The sequence below is a fragment of the Anabrus simplex genome, chromosome 1, assembly GCF_040414725.1.
Source record: "Anabrus simplex isolate iqAnaSimp1 chromosome 1, ASM4041472v1, whole genome shotgun sequence".
NCBI lineage: Eukaryota > Metazoa > Arthropoda > Insecta > Orthoptera > Tettigoniidae > Anabrus > Anabrus simplex.
The window spans coordinates 599,408,850-599,429,697 of record NC_090265.1 but is presented as its reverse complement, the minus strand read 5'-3'; the positions used below and the strand labels follow the sequence as shown (position 1 = coordinate 599,429,697).

Genomic DNA, 20,848 nt, shown 5'->3' with positions numbered 1-20,848 from the left:
CGTAGCTCTATCCAACGGGTGCTGGAAGTGTTCGATGACGATTAGATCATCAGTAAAAGCCTATGGTCCCCTCGTTTGACTGATTTAAACACCTGTGACTTTTATCTATGGGAAAATCTCAAAGGAAAAGTTGACAGGAATAATTCTCAAACTGCAGAAGAATTTAAAATGTTAGGAACACTGTGTGATCCATCAGTGTCCATGAACTGAAAAGTGTCTTTTGAAATCCCATTAAAAGATGTGAAAATTTCATCACAGCTCAAGGAGATCACTCAAAATCTTCTGTAAATACTCTTTGAGTTCAGTTTCATTTACTAGTTTAGTTGTTTGATTTATTTATTTGTCCTGAACATGTATATAGCTGGTGAGTTTAGTTTTATTTTAGTTTCTATAGGTGTACTCATGTTGCTTCTTTGAGATGGCTACATCTGCTCGCTGTCACTGCTTTGCTGCGTTCCTATGCCTCGGTGCTCCACTACAAAGTCTTAAATTATACTCCCTATAGAAATTAACATGTGCATTTAGCAGTTGATCTTTTTTGCGGTGAGGAAAAAATGTTGGGACCAACTTAATTGCTCTCATGTGAACTAGTTTGGATATCAGGATCTAACATCATTTTCTTCTTGGTCTTTGGTATGTGGTCTTACGTTAAACCCAGCAAAAACGCAAGCCATCATCCTTGGATACCTGAAACTACTCGCAAAGATCAATCGACCAGAGATTCCATCTATAAGGTTATGTAATACTAACATACCATTCACGTCATTATTAAAAGTCCTAGGCATTACTTTTGATGATGACATGTTATGGAAAACGCATATTACGAACATCAGTCAGAAAACATTCTGTGCATTGCACATGCTGCACGGATATAAGTACTTATTTCCTGAAAAACTCAAAAAAATGGTGGTAGAAGCTCTGGTTTTCTTTCATTTCGACTATTGTAAAATGATTTATAGAGACGCTGGGTGCAAGTTATTGACCAGATTACAACGTGGTCAAAATGCATGTGTGAGTTACGTCTGTAACCTATGGTACTATGACCATGTAACTCCTTCATATAACCACCTATCTTGGCCCTGACAAGAAATCCGTGAGATCTATGCCATCTCCATAAGATCCTTCATTCTTCACAGCCATTTTACCTTCATATTTCAAACACCTATCTTCTTATCACAGTCTTAACACCAGATCTACTAATAATTCCATCCTTGCTTTACCTACCCATAGATCTGCCATCTACGATAAATCATTCACAGTAATTGCCTGCCGGGAGTGGAACCTCTTCCCCGAAAGTATCAGAGGGTTAAGTGCTATTCGCACTTTCAAGGAAGCACTGTGGAGACATTTTATGCACCAGTAACTATCATCTGTAAACTTGATGCTGCTACTCACAATCATTCTATTGTCATGGATGTTCTGGTAGAAGATTAGTCTAAAATTCTTACCCGATTTGTTTTTCAAATATTATTAAATTTTTTGTATTACCTCTTTTTACACGTAGGATATTAGTTTTAAGAATTTATCCTTTTATTATATCTAATTTATTTCATCTTAATTTAATCTCATCACTCGTCATTCTTGTATTACTATCAATTTAATTAGTATTAAATCTGTTATTGTAAAGTGATACAATGTAATATATGTATATTTCAGTGCCTGATTAGATGGCAGAGAAGGCCTTCAGGCCTTAATCTTGCCAGGTAAAATAAAACATTACTAACTAACTATCATGGGCATCAAGGTGGATGATGTGTGTTGATCATTTCAAATTAAGCATGGTTGAGTAAGTTTTGTAATATGTGAAAAAACCTAATATCAAAATATTCATGGTATTCTTGAAGATAATATAAATCCAGAATTCTACATAATAATGTTGTACTGTTTGGTTCTTGTTATCTGTCCAGTACTTTTTCATTTGTTCCAATCATAAATTTCTCCGTTTGTCTGAAATCGCTATAGTCCTTCTATGTTTAATTTCTGCATACAATTTGTGAGTCTTAAGAAAGGTGCTGATTTTACTTTTGTTCTCTGCATCTGCTAATCTTGAGTCCCAACTGCTGTGAGATCTTGCTGAATTTCATTGATTTGCAAAATAATGATTTCCCATGCACGTCTATTAAGTAAGTGAAATTGTAACATTAATCAAATTTGCTTCTTAAGAGTAATTATAATTCTTGTCCATGTGGTTGTTCAGTTAGTTAATGAAATAATTTATTATAATATCTGTAATGGAGAAGGAATGAGCAATATACAAGAATAGATCAACTACAGAAAAGATAAACACAATGACTGGTCAGCATGGGAAAAGGGAGCAACTGAAAGGATAGAAAAGGAGAGACATGAAAACACACATTGACTAGGACAAACTCTACATCTTCATACTCTACAGTTTTTTAAGTTGATTGGCTATCATCATTCCCGTTTTTAGATCAATTTTTGAAGCAGTTATTACCTACTTGCACTTCCCTTTCAAACAGTAGGCCTACTGTACTGGGATGCAGAAGACCATGTCAGTAAATTTGCTAATGAAATAGTCACCACATTGATCTTGCAAAACATAATGATACTTCCATTTAGTAAAGTGCATATTTCGTATAATTTCTTTGAGAGAGAGAGAGAGTGAGTGAGTGAGTGTGTCACTTAATAAAGATTAGGTGCAATACGGAAATTAAAAGACTTTTGGTTTATACATAATTGTGCCTCATTGTCTAAGCTTTTTGAAAATAATCTATATGTGTATCACTGAAATTCTTTTTTGAAAGTGCATGTTTTGGTTTCAGCTACAATCCTGATTTGGCATCCGATCCGTTTGGTGAAGATGGTTGTCTCTGGTCGTTTAACTATTTCTTCTATAACAAAAAGTTAAAGCGGATTGTATTCTTCACATGCAGGGCTATTAAGTAAGTGGAGCTACAACATTAATCAAATTTGCTTCTTGAGAGTAATTATAATTCTTGTCCGTGTGATTGTTCAGTCAGTTCACTTGTTGGGTTGTCCAGGTAATCTTGACATTTTCAGTTGATATATATTTATACTGTCCTTGTTATGAACACCACTCCAAAACAATTTATGAAGTGAATGGTGATTATAGATGAAAAATGAACTGACAGTGGAATGGAGAAATCCTTGTAGGATCACATAGAAACAGAATGTTCATGCTAAGAGCATTCATTATGCTTTGTGTCTGAAGTCTTTCGAAGATATTATTTTGTGTGAGTTATTCCCTCTTTACTAGATGAGTTCGAGAAATTGCACTGAAACATTTCAATTGGAAACAACAAAATCACAAAGTAGCAGAAATAAATGAAATTAGACCTGAAATGGTGAAGTATAGTGGGAAGGCAGGGATAAAATGGCTCCATAGAATAACAAGATTAACATGGAGTGTTGGTAAGGTACCATCAGATTGGACAAAGCAGTAATTACACCTACGCATACGCAAGGGAAGAGGAAGGATTGCAACAACTATCGAGGTATCTCATTGATTAGTATATCGGGCAAAGTATTCACTGGCGTCTTGGAAGGAAGGGTGCGATCAGTGGTTGAGAGGAAGTTGGTTGAAAACCAGTGTGGTTTCAGACCACAGAGGGGCTGTCAGGTTCAGATTTTCAGTATGCGCCAGGTGATTGAAAAATGTTACGAGAGGAATAGACAGTTGTATTTATGTTTTTTAGCTGTAGAGAAAGACTTTGACAGGTTACCAAGGGAAAAGTTGTTCACCATACTGGGGGACTATGGGATCAAGGTTAGATTATTAAAATATATCAAAGGTATTTATGTTGACAATTGGGCTGCAGTGAGAATTGATTGTAGAATGAGTTCTTGGTTCAGGGTAATTGCAGGGGTTAGACAAGGCTGTAATCTTTCACCTTTGCTGTTTGTAGTTTACATGGATCATCTGCTGAAAGGTATAAAGTGGCAGGGAGGGATTTAGCTAGGTGGAAATGTAGTAAGCAGTCTGGCCTATTCTGACGACTTTGTCTTAATGGCAGATTGTGCCGAAAGGCTGCAGTCTAATATCTTGCAACTTGAAAATAGGTGCCATGAGTATGGTATGAAAATTAGCCTTTCGAAGACCAAATTGATGTCAGTAGCTAAGAAATTCAGAATTGAATGTCAGATTGGTGATACAAAGCTGGAACAGGTAGATAATTTCAAGTATTTGGGATGTTTATTTTCTCAGGATGGTGATATGGTGAGATTGAATCAAGGTGCAGTAAAGCTAATGCAGTGAGCTTGCAGTTTCGATCAACAGTATTCTGTAAGAAAGAATTCCGCTCCCGGGTGAAACTATCTTTACATCGGTCTGTTTTTAGACCAACTTTGCTTTACAGGAGCGAAAGCTGGGTGGACTCAGGATATCTTATTCATAAGTTAGAAGTAACAGACATGAAAGAAGCGAGAATGATTGCTGGTACAAACAGGTGGGAACAATGGCAGGAGAGTACTGGAACGAGGCAATAAAGGCTATGTTAGGAATGAACACTATGGATGAAGCTGTACGCATAAACCGTCTTAGGTGGTGGGGTTATGTGAGGCAAATGGAGGAGGATAGGTTACTTAGGAGAATAATGGACTCTGTTATGGAGGGTAAGACAAGTAGAGGGAGACAAGGCGACAATGGTTATACTCAGTTTCTAACGATTTAAAGATAAGAGGTATAGAACTGAATGAGACTACAGCTCTAGTTGCAAATAGAGGATTTGGCGACGTTTAGTAAATTATAATACCAATATAAATGGTCCGTTATTGGACATTATAAATTTTCAGCCAGCGTTTCGCCCTCGTATGCTAGGCTGGACTCATCAGTTGGTACCTAGCACACCTACCAAGACGCTGGCTAGTGCATACCATGGAGGCCACTGCATAGGCTAATTGTAGCCACCGGCAGTGCCAATGCACTATGAGAGATTTTGTCTCATTATCAAAAATTTATGCCCGCTTGGCCATCAGATGATATAGATGTTGATTCCCATAGGGAATCTGAAATATTTGTTCCGAATGAGTAAATTTATAATACCAATATAAATGGTCCGTTATTGGACATTATAAATTTTCCGGCTAACTCATTCCTGGTTGCCAGCGTTTCGCCCTTGTGTGCTAGGCTGGGCTCATCAGTTGGTACCTAGCGCACCTACCAAGACGCTGGCTAGTGCATACCATGGAGGCCACTGCATAGGCTAATTGTAGCCACCGGCAGTGCCAATGCACTATGAGAGACTTTGTCTCATTATCAAAAATTGATGCCTGCTTGGTCATCAGATGATATAGATGTTGATTCCCATAGGGAATCTGAAATATTTGTTCCGAATGAGTAAATTTATAATACCATTATAAATGGTCCGTTATTGGACATTATAAATTTTCCGGCTAACTCATTCCTGGTTGCCAGCGTTTCGCCCTCGTGTGCTAGGCTGGGCTCATCAGTTGGTACCTAGCACACCTACCAAGACGCTGGCTAGTGCATACCATGGAGGCCTCTGCATAGGCTAATTGTAGCCACCGGCAGTGCCAATGCACTATGAGAGACTTTGTCTCATAATCAAAAATTGATGCCTGCTTGGCCATCAGATGATATAGATGTTGATTCCCATAGGGAATCTGAAATATTTGTTCCGAATGAGTAAATTTATAATACCAATATAAATGGTCCGTTATTGGACATTATAAATTTTCCGGCTGACTCATTCCTGGTTGCCAGCGTTTCGCCCTCGTGTGCTAGGCTGGGCTCATCAGTTGGTACCTAGCACACCTACCAAGACGCTGGCTAGTGCATACCATGGAGGCCACTGCATAATCTAATTGTAGCCACCGGCAGTGCCAATGCACTATGAGAGACTTTGTCTCATTATCAAAAATTGATGCCTGCTTGGCCATCAGATGATATGGATGTTGATTCCCATAGGGAATCTGAAATATTTGTTCCGAATGAGTAAATTTATAATACCAATATAAATAGTCCGTTATTGGACATTATAAATTTTCCAGCTAACTCATTCCTGGTTGCCAGCGTTTCGCCCTCGTGTGCTAGGCTGGGCTCATCAGTTGGTACCTAGCACACCTACCAAGACGCTGGCTAGTGCATACCATGGAGGCCACTGCATAGGCTAATTGTAGCCTATGGGAATCATAATCTATATCATCTGATGGCCAAGCAGGCATCAATTTTTGATAATGAGACAAAGTCTCTCATAGTGCATTGGCACTGCCGGTGGCTACAATTAGCCTATGCAGTGGCCTCCATGGTATGCACTAGCCAGCATCTTGGTAGGTGTGCTAGGTACCAACTGATGAGCCCAGCCTAGCACACGAGGGCGAAACGCTGGCAACCAGGAATGAGTTAGCCGGAAAATTTATAATGTCCAATAACGGACCATTTATATTGGTATAATAAATTTACTCATTCGGAACAAATATTTCAGATTCCCTATGGGAATCAACATCTATATCGTTCAGTAAATTCACAGAGGCTTGCAGACTGAACGCTGAAAGGCATAACAGTCTATAATGATATATGTATGCGAGTGTCGCATCGTTTCCTGTCTAATGCCTGCACATATGAAACCCTTTCGTATCTCCAAAAGTCCTTGTTGGATTTGCAAAATAAGCACGTCGCTGAACTTGTCACTTGATTCTTAGTTCTATTGAGTGAATTAGTATATCCCATTTAATAAACAAAGTTGCTATTGGGTTCTTAGTAATAATGTACGTGATGGAGATGAATTGGACAGCTTCTCATGTTTGGAAAACATGGGGACTGTCTTTCGTGAGCGCTTGCTCATTACTACTTATCTTCACCTGGCCACTATGAACAAACATGTAGGGGGAAGGGCGAGGTTATGTGCTCTCAGGGAGGGGACAAAGATCGGTAATAGTTGGTGACATATTTTGCAAAGAATGCTTTTGGTTGGGGTCTTTAGCTTTCTATGTGGCTAGCTTGCACTGTGAAGAATGAGCAGCTTTGACAAATGTATCTCTACATGCAGCCTACTGCAGAGGAGTGAGCTTAATCAAAGCAGCATTAGTTGCTGCAGAAAAATTCCCCTCACAAATGAAGGTAAACCTGGCATCAAGGTTAAGCAGTTTGGGATGAAGGAGATGAGAGGTATTGTTGGGAGATCAGAAGAATGCACATGCCCGGTGAGGCACGGGGCGAAGGGATTTTCCCCAGCAGAGCCAGTGATGCAATGGTTACCATAGCAACTCCGCTACTATCCAGGCGACTTTATATTATCTTCTACTGGCAGCTCTTTGCCCTTGACAGTTGTAATCCACCAAACTGCAAATTTTGAGTCAATGTTTTCCTGTAGCAGATAAGAGCCGATCTGTCTGGGCAGAACAGGAAGTTCGTGCTTGCAGGCCACATTCCTCATTCTTGCATTCTTCTCATCTCTGCACAGTAGGATACATAGACCCTTCATGTTCAGTAAGGAGGTCAACCAATCCAGCTGCTTGATCTGTGACAAAAACAATATGGGTGTGAAGCCTATTCACTTCTCGGTCACTCAGATCAGTCAGGTACTTAATACCACAGTTGTTGATGTCTTTCATCTTGAAAAATGTAACATCAGTAAAGTAAGCACTCAAATAGAAGAAATGAAATGAAATGAAATGGCGTATGGTTTTAGTGCCGGGAGTGTCCAAGGACAAGTTTGGCTCGCCAGGTGCAGGTCTTTTGATTTGACTCCCGTAGGCGACCTGCGCATCGTGATGAGGATGAAATGATGATGAAGACGACACATACACCCAGCCCCCTTGCCAGCGAAATTAACCACTTAAGGTTCCCTGCCGGGAATTGAATCCGGGACCCCTGTGACCAAAGGCCAGCACGCTAACCATTTAGCCATGGAGCCGGACACTCAAATAGAAGACAGCCTGAAACCAGCTATTCCATCGGGTTATGACAGGTGCAAGAAAAAGCTTTGCTTCCTTTGAAGCACCATACTTCGATGTTATGAATTGTAAATAATTATATTTTTGCTTTCTTGTGTTCAAAAATGCAGACTTTACCATTGCAACCACATGATTTAAATCTGTCATCACTGCGACCCAACTATTGCCAACCTAGCTGATCTGTACATGCATTAAATGATCGCCTATGACCACACTTAATGTTTCATAACACCGGGTCATATCGATTAAAGTCAGCAAGCAGCAATCGATCAGCTACTTTTCTTCATCGATCGGAACGGTCGAAAGATTTATGCATATTATTTTGAGTATTTCTGACGATTTTGCCAAAATATGTTGTTTTCGCCAGTAAAATAGCACATTTTTGCAGAATTCGCACCAGGATCGCATATTCATACTAATTTCACATTTTGGGTCACAATTCGCATTTTGTTGCACTTATATTTATGCGTAAAAATTATTTTATTCCACATTAGAATTACCGTAGGCTTGCACTCAGTAAAAGATTCAAAAATTCGCATTTATTGCAAATGCGATTTTTTTCAGGTACGTGTATATTAATATCCACCCGTGGTACATTTCACTGATTTATCAACCTATGACTTTCATAACACGTTTAACTTATTCTCATGCTCTTTATTCATATTCAAAGACTTTATTCCTATATTCATGTTTGCCATAGATTAAAGTTGACGATTCTACCCTGTATTTACTTACCATGTATATCATTCTTGAATATTCTATTCCACTTCCTTAACTGTAGATTTAACACTAAGACAATATCCCCAATAATATATAGCATGCAACTTAATTAGAAACTGTCATTTAGAAGACCGTAATTAATCTTGGCACACAGTGAATCTATGAATATCATATTCCATATTCACCACATTCAGATTGTCACAAAAATTGTGTCCCACGTTATGCATTTCAATATACATCATATCCCAGTCAATAACTTACCAGACTCTATATTAAATTACACATCAGAAAGACACCAACTTAGTATCGCACGTTACAATCTGCAGTAGAACCTCGATAATTCAAAATCCTGCCTAATTCGAAGAAGCTTTTGTTCCTGGAAATATGATGTATGGTTTTGCATGTTATTTCAATTGTTTAATTTGAAATACGGATAATTCGTAATTCGAAGAACAATGTTGTCCCATTACCGAAATTCAGACTTTAATTCAAAACTGCCTTTCCATAATAAAAAAAAAAAAAAGTATTTTACTGAGTAACTTAAATTCAAAACTTAGAACGCGTATTCTGGAACGTGCAGGGTAGCTTTCCGCATTTTCACTCACTTTGGTGTGTCTACAGTGTGCTTCATATTTGCTAAGTTCGAGTGAAATAGTAATTCTTTTGTATTCAGCGTTTTAAGGAATGCCACAATATCACGTAGCAGGCAGGCAGTGTGCAGAGAAGTAGAATCCATGAGTACAGTGGCGATGTAGACAGTTAGCGAAAAAGCATGGCTCATATAATAAATTCGTACACACCAAAAAGTATTGTCAATGCTGATGAAACTGCATTGTTTCTTCTAATGCTGAGCCCAAATGGACTTATGGTTTTAAAGGAGATAATTGCTAGCTGGGAAGCCATACAAGGGTTGGGGTCATTGTAGTGTGTTGCAATGCACACGGAAGGAAAGTTCGATAAGCTACAATTTTTTTAAGGTGTCTGGCACTTTTCATGCAATTACGTTGCATTTAAAAAATGCAAACAGTATAGTAATCCAAAAAATAAAGCATTTGCACAGGGGAGCCAGCATAATTTGTCCTCGTCTTTGAATCGTGTGTTTTTCTTTTGTTGTGTGAGATTATGTTTGCCGGTGATTTTTCCAAGGGCATTATTTGAATAATGTAAATGCAGCTTGTTTGAAACATTTCAGAAATAGGTTTTTCCATAACATTTGAAAGGTTTAAACTGTGAATCAAGGTGATTGCATGCATTAATGGGTCTTAGAATACGTTGAGACGTGGCGAGGGTTGAAATTTCTGAATAATGAGAGAAGTGCCATGGCGGGAAATGGTACAAGAATAGTCACTGTACCGTGTTGGTAATGTAGATGGAAGTGAGAGACTGCCCCCCCCTCGCCACATGAAAGTTCGATAAGCTATGATATTTTAAGGGCATCAGATACTTTTTGTGCAAGTACAGCGCATTTAAAATGCATACGGTACAGTAATCCAATGAATAAAGCATTTGCACATGGGACCCAGCATAGAATTCTCCTCATCTTTGAATCATGCTTTGTTTTTCTTTCGTTGCTTGAGGTTGTTTGTCAGTGAATTATCTGAGTACATTATTTGAATACTGTAAACGCACTTGTTGGATACATTTTTTCCATGGTATTTAAAAGGTTTAAACTGTGAATCAAGGTTAATTGCATGCAGTAATGGGTCTTAGAATATTTTGTGATGCGGCAAGGGTTGGCATTTCTGAATTACGAGTTGGTGGTTAATTTGAAGTCACGTAATTTGAAGTCCGATTTTTGCGTCCCAACGACTTCGAATTAAGGAGGTTTTACCGTGTTTCTGAAGAATACCAAAATAATGGGTCCGCTATCGGACATTATAATTTTTCAGGCTAACTCTTTCCTGTTGCCAGTGTTTCGCCCTAGTGTGCTAATTTGGGCTTGTCAGTTGGTAACTAGCACACCTGCCAAGGTGCATGGCTATCATATTTCTGAAGATTTGTATTATGCCCTCTTCATGTGGTGGAGAAGGATATATGTGGTTCGTAGTACTTGCATGGCTCGGCATCTTCTCAGGGTTCACTGCCGTGCAGGGGTGGTAGGTTCCAACGGAATTTAGGTATAATAGAATATGTTGGCTTGAGACAGGCAGGCATCTCGTGCAATAGCATAAAACTTATCAATAAAGGAGAGGATATGCAGTAGGATGATTTGTCAATAAGAATCAGATGAACTTGAAAGAACAATGGCTCATATTTATTAAACCTAAAATTAAAATAGTGGATGGGTTATTAACAATCGTCTTTCTCAAGACCAATTCATTGTCATGCCAACAAATAAGACTTTTCAAAGTAAACAATGTAGTCTAGCATTACCAACATCGAAATTCTGCAATTGACTGACAAACCAAAGTCACGAATTCCAATTATACAGAACAAAACATTTCAAGGATATCATAATATAAAATTATCATTAAAGTTATACAATTGCCTAAATTGCTTCATTTGGGGAATTTTATGTTGTATAATTATTTTTATGTGTTCTCTGGTTACACTCATTTTTTATATACGTCCATGGGAATATCTCAACATCTTGCATTAGATCCGTTATTTCATCTTTATTTAATTCCTTGTCATAATAAGAACATACAATAAACAGATAATACATGAAAATCAGGTCTGACTAGCTCCTAGAATATGAAAGAGATTTCGACCAAATCTAAACAAACGATGCCATGATTACAAAAGCAACAAGATAGACGCATCATTAAAACCAACGCTATATCGTAAAATGCAATTGCTAGGAAAATCATATGTACACACAAAATATGCGCCCAACCCTTGTCCCTTTTCTCTATGGGGTCAAGTATGAAGTGAGATGAAACTTCTTACAAAATTGTACAAAACTATGTTAATCCTCCTAGTCAATACTATATTTTTTTAAATGTTCAATTAAGATGAAAGTTCATATATTGGACGTAAAAAATATATAGTATTGACTAGGAGGATTAACATAGTTTTGTACATTTTTGTAAGAAGTTTAACCGTCAATACGGATTCAACAATGAGATTCATAGTCGTGAGATGAAACTTCATGCCATGTGACATAAACCTCATCAGAGAAGTTAATGAGGTGAAATGAAATCCATGATACATGGTAGTGGGAAGGGAGAGGATGAAACTCGGTACTGACACACAGCATATCTGTGTACAGTAAAACCTCGTTAAGACGTTTCTGCAGGGGACAACAAAAGTGAACGTGTTAAGCGAGAAAACGTACTACTGAACATACAAATATAAAATATCCAACAGGGATATGGAAACACTGGATACGATTTTTTCTGACATGAAGGCATTTTACGTTGTGTGTCTGCGGGTACAGTGAAAACTATATCTACCATTTCTCAAGATAAGAGGAAAGTATTACAGTAAAAGGTGTGAAAAAATGAGAGAACAAATATGAAAACCTTTTTTGCTGGGGCTTGTAGAATAACAAGTGCACTGAACAGTGTGAAAAACACCAAACAACGAATATGAAAACATATGCACGGGGGCCAATATAAATATCCAATTATTATTGCAGATCACACTCTTTCTAAAATGGTAGTGGAAGCCTTTTATTTCAGAGCAGTGGGTTATAAAACATTATTTTCTGGTCACACACTTAGACAATAAATTGGAAGTTATATTCGGCCATATGCGACTGCGACAAAACCGAATGACTTTGACCGCCATTTTGAAAACTTCGACCAAGTCGAACCGATTGAGTCGAAACTCAAACGTGCAAGTTCAACATTCGCGACCTCTGTGTGCTTAAAGATTAGGGATGGGAGAAATGGTTACTTTCCTGTATCATGTACCACTGTATCCATTACAGTGTAGTATTAGTTTGCAGTACGAGGTACAGGTCAGCTTTTGGGAGGAACAGTCAATAACTCCCTGCTGCATCTTGCAACCCCTAACTAGTACGTAAATAGCGGTACTCTACCTCCATCTCGCCGTCTCCACTAACTATCCCTTTCATCTGCTCGTCACTATTCCAAGAAATTTTTGCAGTGACCCACTTACATTCCTAGAACTACTACTACATAGTAAAAACAGGAACCAGTTAGGTGACTTTTTAACATCATGCACATTATTACATACATATACTGCATAGTGATAGACAAGCAAAGAATACCAGAGTAATTTTTATTCATTCATGATTATTATTTCATTTATAAAAACTGTACAAATTAAAAACCAACATGAGCTGCAGAACTTCAGGAGAAGATTAGTCTATACTCTACACAGCAGGTGGGAATTCATGTTTTAAAACAAAATCATGTCCAAGATTTTTGAGCTTAAGCACGTTCGGCAATCGTTTATCACTTGTCCTGCTTTAGAGAATAATCTTTCTCAGGGCACAGAGGTAGCAAGACTATTGAAGTTCAGTTGGACCAAGTTTGATAAAGGTGGATAGAGGTAACAGTTCTCCTTCCACCATTGTAGGGGGTACCAGCTTCTGTGCAGCAAATCGTCATCCAAGTAGCAGTTAATTTCAATGGCAGCAGTTGACAGTGGTGTGCCTAATAAAGAAAAGAACGATTATAATAATATGTCTCATATACAGGTGTTGAATATTATTATTTATCACCATTATTTAGGTAGTGTTCTGTCATCAGACAATACCATACAGTACATCAAGAGATTAGTAACAGAATACAGAAAGCTTCCAAATTCTATCGCACTGTACGTCAAATACTTTGGGATGAAACATTTCCGTTAGTTTCCAAGATCAGCTTGTACAAAATATATCTAGTACCTATACTGACGTATGGCCTGGAAGCAGCAACACTTACTGGACCAACAAAGATTCGTCTTCAGGTAACAGAAATGAACTTCCTCCATTCTTGTCTACAAAAAACAAAAATGGATAAAATAAGGAATGTGGATATCCGACAACAGCTTGGATTGGAAAGAAGTTTGCTGGAGACTCTATAAGTGAAGAGATTGCAATGGTATGGTCACATGAAAAGAATGAACCCTCACAGGACTCCTCGAACATACTTTGACCACAATGTTCCTGGGAAGAGACCAAGAGGAAGACCTCGTGATGTTTGGGAAAAACAGATAATGGACCTGGAAATTAGAGATGTGAACTGGTGTCGCATATGTGAGCAGCATCTGTGGATGGATGGATGGATAGAAGAAACTGGAAGAGGCTCATACACAACCACACCTGGCTTGCTGGAGCGAAGAAATGATGATGATCATGATCATAACCTGTGGGTTTTCTTGAAGATGTCACCTTATCAAAATCAGTCCAAATAGAGAATTTCCTCCTGTTGTCATCTCTTTCCAGAACTTGTTCTCCATCATCTGCGTTAGCTATAACCTGCTCTTGTGTGTTTAATTTTGATAGCAGATCGATTACATGCTTCTTTGGTAGTTCCCCTGTAGTCTTGTCTGTAAATGCCAGTAACTTGAACCTTGAATCCAGAAACGTACATAAGGCAATTGCTTCGTTGTATTCTAGATTTTTTAATGTAGTAGTGCGTCCCTCGTATAATTTGTTTACAACGCTGATTACTGTTTTGCTAAAGGGCTCAGTTAACAGTTTTTGGCAAATATTTGTGAGGCCATTTGTCAAAATAAGTACTTGGCTGCCTGTTACATACTCATGGCTACTCATTATGAGTGTAACCTCTTCAAATGGCTGGAGAACAGTACAAAGTTCCTTGCAAAATGTCCATTCCTCGTGTGAAAGGACTGGTATGCCTCTGTTTATGAGAGCTATTGAAGTTTTCACTGCATCCTCCAATTCACAAAACCTTTGTAACATATGGTAGGTGGAATTCCACCTCGTGGGGACTTCCCAAATAAGTTTTTTGGGATGAAAAGAACCCATATTCTTTTGTGCTGTCAGTAGCTTCTCTATGCCTGTCGTGCTTCTCTGAAAATGCGCCACTACATGTTTTACTTTCTTCAGTAATAATGGTATCTGTTTCAGTGCATCCTGGACGATTAAGTTTAAAGTGTGCGCATAACAGCGAAAGTGCTTCCGTTGAAGTTCATTTACAACAGCATTTTTCATATTAGATGCATTGCCCGTTACAGCGGCTACAGTTTTTTCGGACAAATGAAATTTGTTTGAAATACACTTAATTTCAGCAGCTAAATTAACACTTGTGTGGCTATGGGCAAAATTTAACATTCCAGCAAAACTGACTAGTTTGAAATCTTCATTTATGAAGTGTGCAGTGACAGCTTGGTAGCACTCTGAATTCCTAGACGTCCAGGAGTCTGTAGTTAAACAGATTGTTTGAAATCTTCATTTATGAAGTGTGCGTAACAGCTTCGTAGCGCTCTGAATTCCTAGACGTCCAGGAGTCTATAGTTAAACAGACGCTGGAAGCCTACATCAAATGTTGATGAACAGCTGGCATACACTGTTCATATGCTGCTGGAACAAGTGATGATAATAGAGTCTTCCTGTCAGGCAAAACGTAGGCAGGGTTTAATCCAGTACAAAATGCTGCAAAACCTTCATCTTCCACTATAGAAAGAAGGCTGAAAATCCACGGTAAACAACTGTAATTGGAGCGTGTCAAGCTGCTTTGTCTGTACATCACTCATTTTTCTTTGCACTGGTATAAATGATCACAGCGACTGTTGCTTCACTGTCCCATGGGCTGCAGGTGATGATGAAGATTCAGGAGGTGGGATAGGTACACAAGGTGGCATTTGTGATGACTTTCCAGGACCTGATATATTTGAGTACTGTGATCATTATCAGACCCACATGCATTGGTAGAATTTTGAGAGTTTAAAACGGAAATATTTATTGTTGGGTGCCTTCTTTGAATAAGTTTTGTCAAGTTACAAACCGTTTCCCTGTAACTACATTTTTGCCCACATATATCACAGCGGGCAGATTTATTTACATCATTTACGTCTTCTGTCGTTTACTCATCTTGCACAACACGGCGTAAAACACTAAATATTAACTGGAAAGACCATGCGGAACTGTTTCGAGAAACTACGCAACTGTATGTATCATCACTTGTAAACCTAATACAACGCTCTTGAGACAACTAATGAATATCTGTAATTCTCTAACCAGCTGACAATTAACAGTGTAGGAGTGTCAGTACTGCCTATAAGCGGTTACAAATGTATCACTCGCACCTGCGCAGGAGTGCGCGCTTAAGCCTAGCTGCCGTGCTTGTTTGCAGTCTAACATCCGTTAAGCAATCAGGAGCTCCCTTGGTTTTGCTGAGATAGTTACTTTTGTATTAGGGTCTTGGATGGAACATATTCCTGAAACAGCTTACTGCGATGGAACAGGATACAGTGTCATGATACGATATGTAACTCCCATCTCTATTAAAGATGCGGGTGCCAGTCCACTTTCTGAAAGATTTTAGTGTACTGTAGTCTTAATTAGAAAGGAATTTCACTTTTTCCATATCCATACCGAGGCTGTCACAAGACAAATATGACCGGGCGAGTTGGCCGTGCGCGTAGAGGCGCGCGGCTGTGAGCTTGCATCCGGGAGATAGTAGGTTCGAATCCCACTATCGGCAGCCCTGAAGATGGTTTTCCGTGGTTTCCCATTTTCACACCAGGCAAATGCTGGGGCTGTACCTTAATTAAGGCCACGGCCGCTTCCTTCCAACTCCTAGGCCTTTCCTATCCCATCGTCGCCATAAGACCTATCTGTGTCGGTGCGACGTAAAACCCCTAGCAAAAAAAAAAAAAAAAAAAAAAAAAAGACAAATATGCACCAGTCCATGCAAATCAATTACACATAATTATGTTCCTAATGCAGATATAGGCTATCGTATCACGCAAAAAAATTTCGCTGTAGGGCCTGCCACTCAACACAAAATAAATTTCTAACTTCTGAATGGAATGCAAGCAACAAATAGGCTCACTTTTTCTGTAATCACGTAACTGTGGTTGACGGCTCTTACCCAAGTTGTAAATCAAGTTTCTTTCATAAGGGTTGACAAATAACATTTTCAGGGCTAGGAAAAATGTGACTGTACTCGTAGTAAGCAATAATAGTGAAAATGCTTGATGCAATGGATTATATATTTATATGTTCCTAATCCTAATATAGGCCATTGCATCATGTGACAAACATTTGCTACACTTCACTGTACCACTCAACACAAAATAAATTTCTAACTTCTGAATGGAATGCAAGCAACAAATAGGCTCACTTTTTCCGTAATCACGCAACTGTGGCTACGGATCTTACCCGAGTTGCAAATCACGTTTATTTCACAAGGGATGCCAAATAACATTTTCAAGGCTAGGAAAAATGTGCTCGTACTAAGAGGTAATAGCGAAAATTCGTGACGCAATAGGTGAAGTATTTTTATATAGATTTAATATGATGAGAATCGGGACTTTGAATTTACGACGTGCTAAGTGGGAAAACGTGTTAACGAGGAATGCCCTAACGAGTTTTCACTGTATATGTATTGGTATGTACGTATATGTGTATATATGTTTTCCTGCACAATATCCAACCAGCAGAATTTTGCAATGGGCAAGGATCATCTCCTGGCCCAAAAGTATACCACAGGTGCCAGCAGCAGAACAACTTACTGAAGCTGTATTGGGATGCCAAAAGATTAATATATTAAGTCCAAATCTACCAAAACAACAGCAGTATTCAGTAGAAGAGACCAGAACTAATAAACAGGAAAGAAGTGTTCCTCAGAGATAAGTTTCTTGCCATCCTTAGAAAGTTGTACAATGTTGGCTGGGATGTCTTCTATGCAGTGAAACTTGGGTATTACATTCCTGCTTTTTACATTTACGTTGTTCATATTTATGATTTTAAAATGTCTTGTTGAAACTTCCATAAGAATGATAAACTTTATTTGAGTTTTGTGTAATTTCTGTGTAATTCCTTGACTTTACATTCAAACCAAGGTCTCAGTAGTCAGTTATTTGTTTTATATTTAAATATTTTATCAAACAAATGTTCAGTAGCTTTTTAAATGTGGACATTTATAATCAAGACCATATGTACTCGCATAATTTTCCCACTTTTGTAGCATTTTTTAACTTCCAAATAAGGGGGAGGAAAATTGTGCAAATCCAATTTTGAATCTAAAATACTGACACAATTCCACAACTTCCGTGGTATGTTTATTCTGCAATCGCTGGCATAGATATTTCCTCCTTCGAAGAGAAAAATTGTTCCTCTTCATGAAACTATAATCGCCTCCTGTTTGCTTTAAACTGTGAAATCCAGCACCTTTAACTGTAGCATTTCTTACAAAGAAGAATAGCCATAGTTTCTTAATTCAGTTACATTTTTAAACTTTTTTGTTTTGTTTAAATTTCTTGAAACTGGCCTGATTTTGGTTTCTGAAATCATAATGCTGTCTTCCTGGTGCACTGCAACTGTTCTTTTTATTTAGATTGTTGCTTTCACGACCCATAACTGTAGACGTGGTAAGTTTTTGGGCTTTTGCTGTGCTAAAAAACAAATGTGAAATTCCTTACGTTTCGCAGAGAACTTATGTTCCGCATCTTCAGAAGAAAATCTCGAGCATGTGTCTGCATAAGCCATCTAGTGACAAATGAGAATGTCACTCACTATAGACCAACGGTAAAGCATTCTTAGATTCAAATCTTCATTATTAGAGAAGTCTTGTTCGTGAACATACGGGATTTTCTTCTGAAAACGCTGAGCAAAGTTCTCTGCAAAATATAAAGAATTTCAAGTTGTTTTCTGTCATGGCAAAAGCCCAAAAGCTTATTGTCATGTTCTTTATATTTACGTTAATAGCATACATGTGACAGCTCCACACAAAAGAGACGTGCTGCAGCGTGATTGTCATTATTTTCTACAAATGCAATCACTTTTAATTTAAAGTGTGTGCTGGAACTCCCACTTTTCATACCTGCCGCTAACTGCCATTCGTTTACATATGTAAAAATGATTAGCATAGAGACTGGTGTATCCCTTTCAGACCTGAAAAAAAACTGGCTGGAGGTGTGAATTTTTGTTTGTACATCAAAAACTGATTAAAATGCTCTTAAATAGATATAGATTATTTTACAAAATAAAAACTAACATATGGAAAAATAAAAGCACCCACACAATTGTGCATGTCAGGACTTATTTCACTACATACAAAAAAATAAGTCCACTCAGTACATGTGAATATACATATGTACATGATCTAATGTTGTATTTTATGGTGGGAAATGATTTAAAACAATTAAAATCTTTGTTCAAACACAACTATACATTACATTTCTTACACTGAGTACGAGTTTTGCTTTTACAAGTCCTTTTGGCGGCAGCACCTTGCTGACAGACCTGAAAGTAAACTGGAGTTCTAAATTTTTGTTTGTACATCCAAAACTTACCAAAATGTTCTTAAATACATATGTTTATAGTTTGTTGTACACTCCTTACAAAAAATTAATAAATAAACAAATTCAGCTCAGTACATATGAATATACACATGTACATGATCAGATGTTCTATTTTCTAGTGTGGAATGACTTAACACAATTGAAATCTTATACATTAGACTTCGTACATAGAGTATGAGTTCTGCTTTTACAGCCCTTTTGGTGGCAGCACCCAGCACACCCGTATGCATTGCTTGTAGGGAAATGTAGCCCGCACAATTGTGCATATCAATATTCAAAACCTCATGGTATTACGTACAATGTTGTATCTTCACAATTTACATTCACTAACCAATTTACACACTTCATTGATTACATTCTGATATTCAGTAAAGCTTCTAGATTAATATGAATGCAATAAATAAATACTTTTGTCATTACTGCTTCCTGCTATCCTGCCAATCAAACTGTATTTTTAAACTCTTCTTCCTGCACCCTGGTGGTCAAGCGCTACATAAAAACAACTGAAGTACATGCTACGTGTCCCACACAAGCACTGCAGTCCGGTCTAGCACCAAAGAAAACTTCAAATACGTTCAGGCATAAATAAAATACAAACCTGCACAATTGTGCGTACATGGTCGGAAAGGGATATGCTGTTGCCCAGGTGCGCTTCTCTCTCATGGTAGCTACAAGCATACTAGTTCTGTGTGCGTAGCTTGCTGAGCTGTCTCATTACTGCATTGCTGCTGCTTGCACGCTTTTGAGGCACTACCTATAAACTGATGCCTGGCTTTTTTTTTTTTTTTTTGCATAATCTTACCAGGAAAATTATGTGAAGTTTTATTTTCTCCCAAATTCCTATTCCAAAATGAAAGATGGGAGAACTACGCAAGGAAATGCGGTAGTTATTGATGGTAATTTCATGTGGCTATTGCTAGCCTGTTGCAGACCTTGAAAGGCAGACCCTCCACCGAGGGTGTGTGGCATCTGTTGTGTATGGGAAACTATTTACTATTGTTTACTATTGTTCAGAAGAACATAATAAAACACATTAGTAGACCAGCATGACTCCCAGAGGCATGTGAGAGGAAAAGATATAAGAGAGAGATGTAGGGAAATGTATCTTTAAATATAAAAGTCATTGTCATGCTTTTGCTACCTTTCGACTACAGTATTGTATTTACTGGGCATAATTTTCACCCTGGAATATTTCACGCACTCCAGTGTTTCGACATAAATGTGAACATTATTTGTAGAATTCTTCGTGCATCCCATACAATGGCATCATCAGTGACAATTAAGAATCTCTGTTCTTTGCATAACTGTGGCTATTGAAAGCCAAACCCTTATTTTGAAGTATATTCCATGCTTTTTCTCTACATTTATCACGTCAGGATTTACCTATACAGCTGTAAATGAGATGAGAGATATCACATTGTTTAGGTTAGGTATGCTATCAAGTGCCAGAAGTTCCACAACGGGAAGATTAAAAATAAATAACAGGAAAGTTTACTGCATTTATGGATATCTACAGGTGTGGCAGTAAGGCGTTTTATTATCATAGTGTTTAATTTCATACTATCGTTGTGATCCTAGATCAGTTGACTGGTTTTTAAAGGTGGCTCAAATATACCAGCCTCATGGTTGTATGTTTCCCATTATGTAAAATAACTCCTAAGGAACAGAATTGCAGCAGCACCTTTGCATCCTCAAAAGCTATAAAATTGTACAGTGGGATATAAAACAAATTATATTATTATTCTGTTCATCTCCAGTTTCATAGTCCTCTCTCTTATTTATTTTCACCCTCGTTGACTCCACTCTGACAATGTGTTTACTTGAGTTAACTTGGAGACAACAG

The 20,848-nt window shown here is 38.1% G+C and overlaps 1 protein-coding gene across 4 annotated transcripts in view; it reads left to right on the top strand.

Annotated features, from left to right (window-relative positions):
* Maf1 (repressor of RNA polymerase III transcription Maf1) overlaps nt 1–20,848 on the top strand; it is a 131,610-nt gene that overhangs the window by 76,589 nt on the left and 34,173 nt on the right. For all 4 annotated transcript variants that reach the window (XM_067135636.2, XM_067135634.2, XM_067135635.2 and 1 more), the window contains exon 5: nt 2,784–2,903. In XM_067135636.2, the coding sequence (XP_066991737.1) occupies nt 2,784–2,903 (120 nt within the window). The remainder of the gene's footprint in view (nt 1–2,783; nt 2,904–20,848) is intronic.